The following is a 13,138-nucleotide window of genomic DNA, read 5'->3' on the forward strand; positions in this document are numbered from 1 at the left end:
TTCAATATTGTGGAGCTGTCATGGCAGATCTGTCCTGCCCACAAGGAACAGTTTAAGACAAAGCAAGAACAAATCTAACAGGAGTTCCTAAAACCCAGTAACTTTTCCAGCACAAAGCTATAGCTGAGTGCCTTCTACTATTATTACAATATCCTCCCCAGAGTATTCCCCACTGCATCATATGCATCAATTCACTGCCTACTTAATTTCAGACTTAAAGTAATGAAACTTTGGTAAAACAAGTTTTAAAAAATGAAGGAAACTGAAGCAGCTTTACAGTCATTCACACTCCCTCCCCCTCCAGTACTGAAGGCAGAGGTCTCCTATGATTGCTGCAGTTTGCATTTGGATTTGACTTCCATCGATTGGCCATTTCCTGCTCCTGCAGGTGTATATAGTTTTCCAAGATCTGGAGAAAACACAGCTTTTATTAACTCATAGAAATGCTTACACAGCGCTCAAATATTCAAAGATAACTCATTCCATTAATGAATCTGTTTCTCTGAATTGGAGAATATACCATGATCCTAGTGGGCAAGGCAGAACAGGACAGAGGGAGAAACAAAACTCGCAGCGGAACATTTCTGTATTTTTGACAAAAGCTATTAATATATTACAAAGATCACACTGGCAAGCTACTTATGTTGCAACTTTTAAATTGTCCTCTAAAATTCCTTTGTTACAAAAAAGGAAGTAAGTTTAGCCCAGCTGCAACTTTATTCTTTTCTTCCATGCTTTAAATAAAAGAGCCACCTTGCAATGAGCTCTTCGCCTCTCCGATTTCTCCATCATAAGGTGGTCCAGCAGGCAGCCACTGGATGAAGACTAAAAGCATCCTCTGCTATTCCTGGCTCTGACACTGACCTGCTGTACAGAGGGCAGCTTGGTTGAAATCTTTCTGCCTCCTCTTCCCCTCCCAGCTCTTGTTTACCCTGGCTATTTAGGCAGCAAGCTCGTCAGGGCAGAGACTGCTCTTGCTGGGCCTGTAAAACAGCTGGCAAAACAGATACAGGCTACCAGACACAACTGTAATATCACTGCACGCACCAAAAACCCCAAAGGTTTTGTGCTACCACTCAGCTACAGTTTAGCTGCAGAAAGCATTCTTAAGCCTTAGCTTTTCTGTGATATGCTGCCACATGTTTTTGGAACAAAAATGCTTCATTCACCATACGTCATGAAGACAGGGCTCAATTCTTGCTTCAGCTGCTCCTATGACTGAGTGAAGCAAAAATCTTCAGCGCTGGGACTATCTTTTTACCACCTCCATGAAAAGGTCTTGTTGCAGTACAGCTCTACACAGAAAATAAACATGACTGTTGAGAAAAAGTAGCAGCCTGACATAAGACTTGTAGGACAGGTGCCAAGAAGCACATCCATCTAAAACTACTCTTCACTTCCATAACACTGATACAATATTCTATTAAGCATTTCCTTACTGATGACTCAAAGAAGAAACAGCAAATTTTTCAAACTAAGAACATGCATTAAGAGCCCTTCCAAGTCAGGCCCTCTGTCCCTAGTATACAGTAATTCATACTGATGTGAACCTAGTGATTTTTTTCTTCCCCTCCTTAAGGAATGAAGTGTACAGAAACATTGTTCAAAGCAAACTTTCTTCTTCTGCAAGCATGTGATTGAATCAATACCTTACATACTTTGCTTCACCTACACCCACAGCTCCCAGTTAGCCAAATTCTCCAGAAAGGGCAAATGTGAGATTGTCAATGTTGTGAACGTGCCTTTCAGCCTGATGGAAAGTGTCTGGGATTAAGTCCACACCTTCCTTTGACAACATTAGCAAACCAATTTAACATTTTTTAAGCTTACGTGTGTGTCCTGAGATAACCATAGCTGGCAATTTTTAAAGAAGAGAAGTACTACTCAGAGTAGTACATATTAAAAATTACATCAAATTGTTTCAGGTATACTACAATTTCTCTTTTCTATGTAGCTAGGGTTTGCAACCAGTTCCTCACAAATTTTCTCTCTTCCCTATTTCGGCATGAATAAGTTCTATAAGCAAGCTGACTGCACAAAGAGTTGTTTCACATACAAGCTAAAGTCTGCTCCCTCTGATCTTTTTGGTACAACTATCTGAAGCTATACCTAACTGAAACAACATTTGAAAGAAATGGTGTCATTTTCAAGTTAATCATCCTTTTAAAAAATGGGAAAGTGGGGGTGAGGGGATAAGTTTCACAGCTATCTAACAGTCAGGGCTCAAATTTATCTCTATTTACAAAGCATTAACAGATGGCTTATCAAAAGCCATTTAACAGCAGAAATTATCAAACTATCTGAGATGTTTTTTTGTTTTAAACAGTAAATACTCCCTAGACTAGTTTTTAACTTATGCCAGTCTCCCATGGACCATCAGTTTAAGTTCTAATGCTAGAACCACACATGTTATTTCATTAAGTACATTTACCATAAACGGTTCCAGCCTTTGTTTTCTCAATTGTGGACAGTATTGTACCAAAATCTCTTAAAAGCAAAAACCAGTGTTCAATGTGTGCAGTGTTATCCACAATGTGCAACAGAAGCTCCAACTCTTGTATGAGTCAAAGCCAAGCTTGACAAACTCAACATTTACTCTGTATCACTAAGAAAGCACAGTTATCAAGAAGGTCTAGCTATCCATCATCTTCATCACCATTCTATTTACACAGTGATGTTTTAGCTTAAATACCTAATTAGCTCAAATTTAACCTTGAATGAGCAACCTGCCAGGTTTCTACTTAGGATTACTCTCAGAAAGAAAGATGCTGTGTCCAAAAGCTTACTCCAACCCCTCCCCAACTTGTATTGGTCGGTCAAATAAAAATACAACCTCTCTGTACAAATCTTACTCCTTCAGTTGCAAGAGAAGCAATCTTGGAGACTTCTCTTGATCTTTGAAACATCCTTAAGGAGCAAGTGGTATGGAAAAGGCATAGCTATTTAAAACCCTCAAGCTGCAACAGAGACTATTAAAGTCTTCTTCAGCTAAGTAGAAACTTTACAGCTGTAACACAACTCAACACACACACTAGAGATGTACGGATACCCAGATCCCCCAGTACTGTGATATGTTCTTGCCTTTTATCTGTTGACAGAACCACGTGCCCTACTGAAGCAAAACTCCTGTAACTGCCCCCAGATGCTCAATCTCCACACAGGGAAATAAAGTGCTTGGCTTTCAGGTATTCTCCATGAGATCTGGTATCCTATTTCAGAGAATTGAAGATTGTCTGAGGCTTCCATGAAGTTAAAAGTAATTGAGGGATTCATCCTCCAGATATATCTCAAGGTTCCTGCATAGCCAGCTTGTAATGTCACTTGGTGTGTTACCCATGATTGAACTCCCTAGGATGAGGGCAGTGCTGACCAATGCTAAAAGCAGCACTCAGTACTAAAGTTGTTTAAAGAAAACTTGAAAATAGGTCTCAGCACAAAAGCACATCCTAGAATTACTAAATTACTAAGCTCCCAGCATTAAAATCCCTGGGAGCTTATGATACTCATGCAGCCTTCCCTTCACTTAGACCCTCTGACCTAGCAAACCTCTTCTGTAGCTGTTTATAGACCTGCATTCCTCTGCAGGGGGAAGTGGTGGTCCTTACATATGCTGCACCTGCTCTGCTGTACACCTGATCCCTCCTGCAACTGAAGGAGCATAGTGTCACCTTATTCTTAATAAAAAATACAGAACTTCATTTCCTCAGGAGACAAAATCATATATCACAGTAGACAGAGTCCAATGCACAGCCCTTCTGCAGTGCTTATTCCTGCTGACTTCCAAGGGAACTGTGTTTAACTTTCAAGCTGTGAAGACTGAATGGGTTGAAGTGCTGGCCTAAGAATCCAATACAAGGAGTTTCAGTACTACCGAACTTCTACTCCTGCCAGGAGGAGTCAAAATTGCTTCTCTAGACTCTGTGCTATTGATGAGATAGCAATATAAGATAGCAAAAAAGGCCATAAAAACAGAATTTTTTTGATTCATGTCAGTACAGTCTTTAGGGAAACAATAGTGAGTCACTGGATGACAAACAAGATCCTGGATTGGATTCATAGACCCTAAGAACATAAACTTCCTCTTGGAATCCTTAAAGTAGCAAAGAAAGGCCACGTTGTGTGGCATCCTCTGGGTGGTGCTTTGTATGCTAGCAAATTTGAGAGAGGAAAAGCAATCTTTGGGTCCTTACCAACCACTGCCAAAGCCCAAGCCCCAAAAGCACTTCATCTGGATAGATGCCAGTGTCACACACAATAAAGCCAAGAGGGCTTGCACCTTCTCCTAGACTGTTATGTGCTGTTGAACTAGGGGGAAAAAAAAAAAAAAAAAGAAAAACAACCCTTATCCACAAAACTTTAAAGCCCAGAAGACACAAAGAGTCCAAGAGCCACTTCCTCTGCAACAGCCACCACCAGCTATACCAGCAGCCTGTCCTGTAAACAGAAGAATTTAAGAAACATGTATTCCTAGGGTCCCCCATCACGAAGGCTCTTTCACCCAATGGCACACCCAAGGCAGCAGCCCAGGCCTCACTCCCTTGTGGTTTCTTCTCTCATACTTCAAGACCATGACAGGAGCCGGTGATCAGAAGTGAGGAGGGGAGGTGGGCACAAACGAGTCACCCTGCCAGCTCCGTCAGTTTCCCCCTACTCCCACCTTCCTTAGCTTGAAGCCCCCGACCCTACGTATTTTGTCAGGAGGAGCTGGGGGGAACAAACCGATCTGGGGAAGGCCTCGGGCCCCAACATTTGAGGTCCCCTCTCACCCGGCCTGGCGCTGAGGGGACCCAGAGAGCCCCTGCCTGCCACACTCGCCCGGCTCCTCGCGGAAGCACGAACGGCCTCCCCACAAAGCCCCGACCCTGCTGGGCAGAGCTGGAGACCGGCCCCACCACGCCGGGGCCGCCACACGCTGTTCCCACCCTCCCGGGGACGGCCCCACCGCAGGCCCAGCGATACCGCCCTTCCCCTACCCTCGCCACCCCTCTGGGCGCAGCGCAAAGACGGCGCAGCCGCGCTTCGAGAATAGCTCCCCCCTTCCCTCCGCCCCCTCGCGGCAGCGGGGAGCCCCCCTTAGCGACTGCGCCAGCAGCGCAGAACGCCCCTTAGCAACCAGCTAGGCCGCAGCATCCCCGGCCTTTCCCAGCCGCCGCGGCCGCCTCCCTCCCCCCTTCCGCCGGGAAGGCCGCGCTTACAGGTCGGTGCCGAGCTGGGTGAAGCCGGAGTTGAGGCAGCCACGGGCTATGCGCCTCCAGAGGAGATCGCGGCTACTGAGGAAGCGCAGGCGGCGGCAGACCTGGCCCAGGCGGCCCAAGGCCTGCGCGTCCAGGTAGGAGCAGATGAGGAGCAGCAGCTCCTCGGGTAAGGCCCAGAGCAGGGAGCGGGGGGAGGAGGAGGCGGAAGGGGGAGGGGAGGCGGCCCGGGATCCCCCCTCCGCCTGGGGGGATCGGGGGCTGCCCTTCCTCCCCATGGAGCAGCAGCTCCTGCCCCTCCTCCCCGGGAGCCGGAGCTGCTGCTGCCCGGGGGAGGCCAGGCCATGGACGGGGGCAGCCGCTCCCCAGTCACATGGGGCAGGAGCCGCTGCCTGTCACTGCCCCCCTCCGGGGGAGGAGGCGGCTGCCGGGGCGGGAGGGGGCACAAGGCCGCCAAGTCCACCCTTGTTAACGAATTAATTCATTAACGGCGGCCGCTGGGACCCTCCTTGCCCAATTGCCCCCCCCGCGGACGGGCGGACGGGTCGGTGTCCTTCCGAGCTGCGAGGAGTGATAGCACCTGCTGCACCCGTTCGTTAGTAGCTTGAATAATTAATGGTAGGGACGGTCATCCCAGGTAACCAGAGCATCTGCTCCACCACCTGGAGCAACCCCAGCTAGGCACTGCACCCCTGCGAAGGAAGGTGAACAGCAAGGTGATTAATGCTCATTAATTATCCTTGAGCAGGGTCAGGAGTGCCTGTCACCCGCGAAGTGACAGCAGGGGTCATCTGGTGCTGCACAGCAGTTTTCAACACTCCCAAATTCCTGGGCCACATAAAAGAAAGGGGTTTTCCCACAGGAGAGCAGGCCCTGCTACAGTGGATTTAAGGCTGGCTTTTCTCAGGAACCCTTCGATGCAGTCTGTTTCCCCTTCCAGGGCTCCACAGGCTGAAAAGGGCTCACACCTCACACGTGTGTGTACATATATACAAGCACACTACCACGAAAGAACAGTTCATAATAACTGAGTCATTATTGCCATCCACAGGAGCCTGGAGTACTGACAACCCAGAAGGATCCCGGTCCAAAATGACAAAGTAGCCCTCCACAGACAGTGGAGCAGGAAAATATGAGTCTAGTGTTGTGTTATTTTTTTCTTACAGTACTTTCTACTTTACAGAAGCCTGAAATGCTTGGTGAAATTTCTCCCTCAAATTTAAAAAATAGATAAATTAAAAGAAGTTCATCATCTGCCTAGAATGCTTTGAACAGGTATCACTTACTACCCACCACAGTCTGCATCTCCTTTTGCACAGTGAAGTAGAAAAATAAATTTCAGAGTATAATGAGGTTACCAAAGCATACAGCCTTTAGACAGTACTTGCATCCTGTTCCAGAAGGTCATCTTGTCTGTGTAATCTCAAGCACTCAAATATTCATCCAACTAAATCACCAACTCTGGAAGCCTTTAATTTGAGAGGTTCACAGCTGCTAACTGAGGAGCTGTCTGGTCCATTACAGCAAGTTTCAATACACCCTGGAAGTCAGAAAAGGTCCACAAGGCAGGAAATGTTTTATCAGCATTGATATGAGTGAATTAGATGGCCCAAGTAATAAAAAAATTCTCAACCTAAGTTTGAGTTCAGGTGAAATAACAACACATTTGGTATAGGACTTAAGTAGCTAATTGAAATTTTGCTTAACATGAGATGATGGAAACTTAATGTGAATGCAGTTTTATATCAACTTAATATCTTTTTGATGACATTAAACTTAGCTCTTTTGTTATAGACTTCATCATTGTCTGAAACATTAAATTTATTAAAAGCTGAATGTGTTCTCCATCTTAAATGCTTATTTTAAAGACAGATTTATTACAAAGTTGGTCTTTCTCCAATAGGATGTCACAGAGACAGCCTATGGAACCTACACTATTGAATATTTTTACTAGCAACCTGAAAAAAAATCTGAAATCACTATGAGCAAAGCTTTGTAGAAGGCACAAAGCATGGACAAGAGGCAAAGGATGCTTATGGCTGCATAACCCTATGTGAAGTTTTGGCATAATCAAATCGTATGTATTTCAGTCAAGCCAAATGTAAAGTCTCTCATCTAGGAACAAAGAATGTAGGTCACACTGAAAGGATGTAACTCTATCCTGCAAAGCTGCAATTCCGTAAAGACTTCATTAAGATGAATAATCAGCTGAACGTGAGCTCCTTCTGCAGTGCTGTGACCAAAGGGCTGCTGCTGTCCTGGGAAACAAACAAGAGCCAGGAGGTTCTTTTACCTCTGGTTTTGACACTGTTGTGACTGCTTTGGAAATAATTTGTCCAGCCAACATTTCAAGAAGGATGTTGAAAAACTAGAGGGGTTTCAAAGAAGAGTAGTAAGAATGATTACAGGACTGTCAAACATGTTTTATAGTGAGACCCAAAGTGCTCAGTCTATTTAGCTTTTTAAAGAGGAGGTTAAGGTGTGACTTGATCATACCTTATGAGCAGTGAAACAGGAAGAAAAATCTGGTAATACCAGGATCTTCAATTTAGCAGACAAAGAGATAAGATCTCTTGACAAAAGGTGATGGGAAACAAATTCATAAATAAAGCATGCTTTTGTAGTGAAGAAAATTAACTGTTGAAACAGCTTATCAAGATTTATGGTAGATTCACCATTACTGGATTTTCTTAAAAACAATACCAGCTTGGTTTTTTGTTTGTTGTTTTTTTTTTCCTTTGCAAGAGAGCCTGGCTACACCACAACTACTAAAACTTCGACTAGGAACTGACCTGGTAAGTTCTAAGTCATGATATCAGACTAAGACAGTCAAAGGGGTCCCCTCTGGTTTTAGGCTCTGTTGCTCTGCAGGGACAACATGTGCATAGTGTGTGCCTCCCTGTACTGTGACACTCATATTTCAGTGGACAGTAATCTCCAGTCTGTGGCCATGCCAACTTTACCAAGGAAGCTACTTGATGTAGTCCAAAAGGAGCCTGGGTGCAAAGTAACATGTGCAGTGGGACCCTCTGGGATACCAGGACCAAGGTATGGACAAGTGCATCTGTAAAATTAGGGCCTCAGTGCCCCCCAGTTTGTGACTCAAGGTATAGACAACTATGAAATATTTGAATAAGAGGAAACATATTTGCATGCAGTAATCATGGAGAAGGTCAAATATGCTCCAGACAGGGAACGCAATAATACAAAGAAAAAATTACTATACCTTGCTCTTAAATGTAGCTTTATGAAAAGGGGATCATATGGTGATCCCCTTACAATGTAGTAACAATAATTATTCTTTGTCCAAAACACAGATATGATCTGCTATTTTGTTTTGAGGATTTTTTTAAGAGAAATGGGTCTGTAGATGCAAACACTTGTAGCATGGTTTTAGCTACCTGGACTGCTGTGGAGCTGTCAAAGCTGTGCATCACAGGCTAGGAACCCAGTGCACTAGTTTTCCCACCAATCCCAAACTAAGTGCATATGTAGTTGCCTGCAGGAGCAAGAATTAAGGGAAGTTCTGAACCATTACTGAAACTGTATGTGTAGCATGATTATTTGCATTACATTTTTCACACTCATACAGGTGGTCAGTGCAGTATAATCATAGTCATTAATGTATCTTTCCCAAATCTTACAAAGAATCCAAATCCTTTCATGGCCCATGACTGCTCTGAACCCCTAGAAAATGGGGTAGGTTTCTGTGCCGAAGTAGCAGACCATTCCATCATTGTGGCTTGCAGTTTGTAAGCTAGAAATTGGGGGTGTTATAAAATTTGTGCTTTAACAGTGCAAGTCAATTAAATCCAGCTTGGAAGAAACACTTTCAATACCTGCCTGTCAATTTATTTATTTTATTTTTTCTGTCTTCAAGGGGTTTTATTATTTGCAGTGCCCTCAAATACACCTTTCCAGCTAAAGACACAATCGTGGACAGCTCTTTGTTTTGTTTTTCCTTCTGACCGATGCTTTTGTGTAATTCTGAAACTTAAGACACCTCCTCTGCTACTACAGTACTTATCTGTAACACCATCGCTTTGAGGGATTAAAGCAGGTTACTTGTTACACACTTAGATCAAGAGTTATCTGAGTAGAAAGTCTATCCTGTTAGGGTTGGCGGAATCTGTTTTTGATCTTGAGTTGTTTTGATTTTCTCTGAGAGCAAGAAACATGTTATTTTAACTTCTGAATAAGGTGTGCTACCTGACTGTGTCTCTTCTGTTTGGCAGAAAGGATTAGAAACCTCCACAGAACTTGCGCTCTATTAAAGCAGAGTGCTCACCATTGAGAACCAAGGAGCTGAATTGTTTTCAGATTATATGTGTGTGTGTGTGTCTTTCCCACATCAAAGACTCTGATGGAAGCTGTTCACACTATTGTCAGGAATGCAGGAATTGGCACAAAGGTGATTAGCAAAATTGCTTTTCTGCAGGAGAAGCACAAAAATTATCAAAGGATTACAGAGGATAAAATTAAAAGGTTATGCTGCGTTTGGGGCTGAATTTTCTCATTTTTTTTATCCCAAATTATACATATTGATTTGGTCTTACCTATGAAAGGTCTGCCAGAAGAAATCAGGATGAGAAGCTATTTGGTATGGGTTCTGTTAAAGGGCAAGGAAAAAACTTGTCTTAAAAATAATTCCAACAGACCCTATTTTCTGTGCTTCCAAACCACATCTAGAAGGAGCTTTTAATGAGTACTAAGGGCACCCAGCCAGCAGCCATCCCTACAATGTTCCCAGCAGCCACAGGATTGGGAACTTTAGTCATAATTATGCTGAAACAAACAATTCTATAAATCAGTTTGTCATCAGTGATTCTGTTTGTTTACTTTTCTCACTACACTCCGCTGACAAAGATACTAAACTGAAGGGATGGCTTTCATTATCCACTTGCTGGGCACATGCAATGCTTTTGTATTTTGATCAGCAGCTGAGTTGCTTGAATGGTTTGGAAAAAAGGGTAATAAAAATGGATTCTCAAATATTTTAGTTTATCAAAATGAACAGCCGAGCCTTCTGGAAGCCCTTTTGCTTGGAAAAAGTGCAGTGCAATAAAATAAATATATCTCCTCCCATAGCCAGCAGAATTGTCTCATCTTGCTGGTTCAGACTCTGTTTATTGTGCATTTTATTTTGAACAATTCTCTATTATTTGCTAAGTACTGGCCATATACCTATTTCTTGTCTTTGCATTTTGGGCTTTGTTTGTTTGTTTTACTGATCTGTTATTTTCTGGAAGTCACCCAGAATATTTTATTTGTTTTTAACCTCATTTATCAAAGTATTATCTAAGGCATCTGTTCCGAAAATGTTCATTTTAACTGTTTTCCCAACAATGGCCTTCTTCCTCCCCCCCAGGCCACATCAAGTTGTCACTCACCAGACAGCTGTGGAATTTGGAATCATTCCTTTTAAATGCTTTACAATTCCAAATGGTAGATTTCTAATGGCACAATATGATTGCCACAAAGATCTTTAAATTTCCCAATCCTCTGGTGTTCAAAGGCTGGACCGTCCTTGATCTCCTGAAGGAATGCTTTTGAATCTTGTTCTTTTATAGGGGCTACCTATGAAGATATTTTAGGGGCTTTTTCCTTTCATACTTAGAGCCTGAGGAACTAAACATTCAAATACCCAACGCCTTCTTTGAGAGTAAGACCAAGACTTATGAAGTTGTTTTCAGAGATTTGCAGCTCAGTTCTCATTAATTCCACAGGTTGGTCCAAATCTTTTTGCAGTGTTTGTAAAGCTGTGTAAGAGTATCCTTGGTGCAGCAGTGGCTATGATACTGTTTTATCCTGCATCAGCCTTTTGCCTACATGGATACTTCACGAAGTTCCTGGCCTGCCATGAGCTGGTCTGACGCTGTCCTGACTCATCATGTGCCCCTGGGTGCAGAAGGGTCCCTTGCTCTTGAAGCATGCTCCACTATCATATCACTTACAAGGTAATAATTTGCTCAAGGAAAGTGAGCAAACCTAATCCTACAAGCAGTTTTGGGTCTGCCTTGACCAGGCAACCAAGACAGAGCCTAATTACTTACAACAATTACAAATTTGGAGAATTACTGGAGTTCTAGGCTTCCTTCTTTCCTCCTCTATAGCCAGAGGCAAAGTTTCACTGGTAGTCCTTTCTTGCACAGCAGGATTTCTCAATCAGGAGAAATTATTTCTCGCTGGTTAATTCTGTTTTATCTCATCACTGAAGCACAGTGTTCATCAATCTGAAGTTAAGAGAGTTACAATGCAGCAGCAGGAATCTGATTGTTGCTAGAAACAGCCTTTATTTCTATTCAGTTCAGCTTATGCCAAGCCATAAGGCAATTTTTACCCTCTATCCTCTTATTAATCAAGCACACAGAGATAGTAAATACTAGAGTAAGGTATCCTCTGTCCAGACACTGTAGGCCCTAGTTCTGCCATGGAGCACCACACGAGTGCAAGGTCCCACCCAGCAGATTCATCTCTGGGTTTGGGGCCTTAGGCCATGAACCCTTGAGGAAAGCCCTGGGCTTTCTGTGCTGCTACAGTAGCTCACATGTCACGATGTGCTGTGACTGCAGGCCCTCAGGTATTACTATAAGGAGCAGCTAATGCTCTATCACTGCAGTAAATGCATGTTTAGATATCCTGTACTGCTAATGCACATGATTTTTAAATAGTTCTCAGCCTAACCTTGGGTTTTGTGATTACCACGACGAACTGCAGAAACAACTAATTACTAACCCAGTTTATGGGTCAGGGAACAGGCCTTAGATCCTCATTTACACAGGTTTCTTATGATCATGTAAGCCCTGCCTCTCCACAACTATTTTTGTTTGTTTGTTTAGATCAGTTTAAGAAAAAAATCCCACATCCCAAAATAGAGAATGTTTTCCTTTAGAACTGGAAGCAAACACACTTGATGGCTTTAACATCTGCTGGACAGTGCATGGATGAGTGGTGGGCACCTCACACAGTTTTGTGACAAACACATGTGCGTACAGCGTGTCAGATTATAAATCCAAGAATAGTCATTAAAACCTTCCTTCTGTAGCCCACCTGCCATGAAAACAGGCCTTTCACTCTATCTGTTTGAACTGAAAATGTGTATTGGGAAGGAAAATGCCAACATTCCAGGGATTCAAGTCAAAATCTCCCTCTCCAGTAAATAAGGTCTGTCAATTGAACATAAATTGATCCATTGTCTGTCTCCCATCAGAACCCAGAAGCCACCCCATGGACATATGCTTCTATTCTTGCTAGAAACAGAGACCTCACAGTACAGCACAACCACAGTAAAATGTCTGTTGCTGGCTTGATCTGAATCTCTGAATAATTCTCAAATACCTATTCTGCTTTTGCAGCCTGATAGTGCCTGGTACAATTTTTGGGTGCAGATTCCAGCTCACTACCCAGGGAGAGCACGAGGCCTCTCAGTTCCACCACGAGTGCAAAGCTTTCTGATCTTGGCGAGGAGGAAAGGAGAAAGAGCAACTTGCATTTTGGATCCTCTTACCAGAATTCACTTGAGTGCCATGAGTGATAAATTTGATTCTCTTCTTTCTCTTTTTCTCCAGGCTTGCAGTGGACTTATCATTGTTAGTGTGTCTGAATTATTAGTAGCATCATATGGAAAGGCAGCTCGAAGGACAAAATAGTCAGGCTGTGCAAGATGCCTGTGACCCTGCAGAAGAGAAAGGGCTACAGACATCAGTTGTGACTCTTGAAATGGAATTTACTAGTGTGTGATGACTGACAAATCACAACACTTCTTACAGATTATTCTCCTTACCTGTAACTGTACTTCTTTGTCAGTTTAGCTTTTTACAAGGGGCAAAGGGGTAAAGCCTACAACACATTTTCCCGTTGTTTATATCTCTTGCCATGCACACAAACATACAAATCTGGGTTTTTTTCAGCATGAACTTCTGTACAAGGAATCAGTGAACCCATCT

General features: G+C 43.3%; 1 protein-coding gene across 2 annotated transcripts in view; it reads right to left on the bottom strand.

Annotated features, from left to right (window-relative positions):
* FBXW4 (F-box and WD repeat domain containing 4) overlaps positions 1-5,565 on the bottom strand; it is a 59,569-nt gene extending 54,004 nt beyond the window's left edge. The window contains exon 1 of one of the 2 annotated variants that reach the window (XM_051619210.1): positions 5,196-5,565. In XM_051619210.1, the coding sequence (XP_051475170.1) occupies positions 5,196-5,470 (275 nt within the window). In that variant the 5' untranslated portion in view covers positions 5,471-5,565. The remainder of the gene's footprint in view (positions 1-5,195) is intronic. The other variant, XM_051619211.1, reaches the window with a different exon arrangement.
* Positions 5,566-13,138: the final 7,573 nt, after the last annotated feature.

The sequence above is a fragment of the Apus apus genome, chromosome 4, assembly GCF_020740795.1.
Source record: "Apus apus isolate bApuApu2 chromosome 4, bApuApu2.pri.cur, whole genome shotgun sequence".
NCBI classification, from domain to species: domain Eukaryota; kingdom Metazoa; phylum Chordata; class Aves; order Apodiformes; family Apodidae; genus Apus; species Apus apus.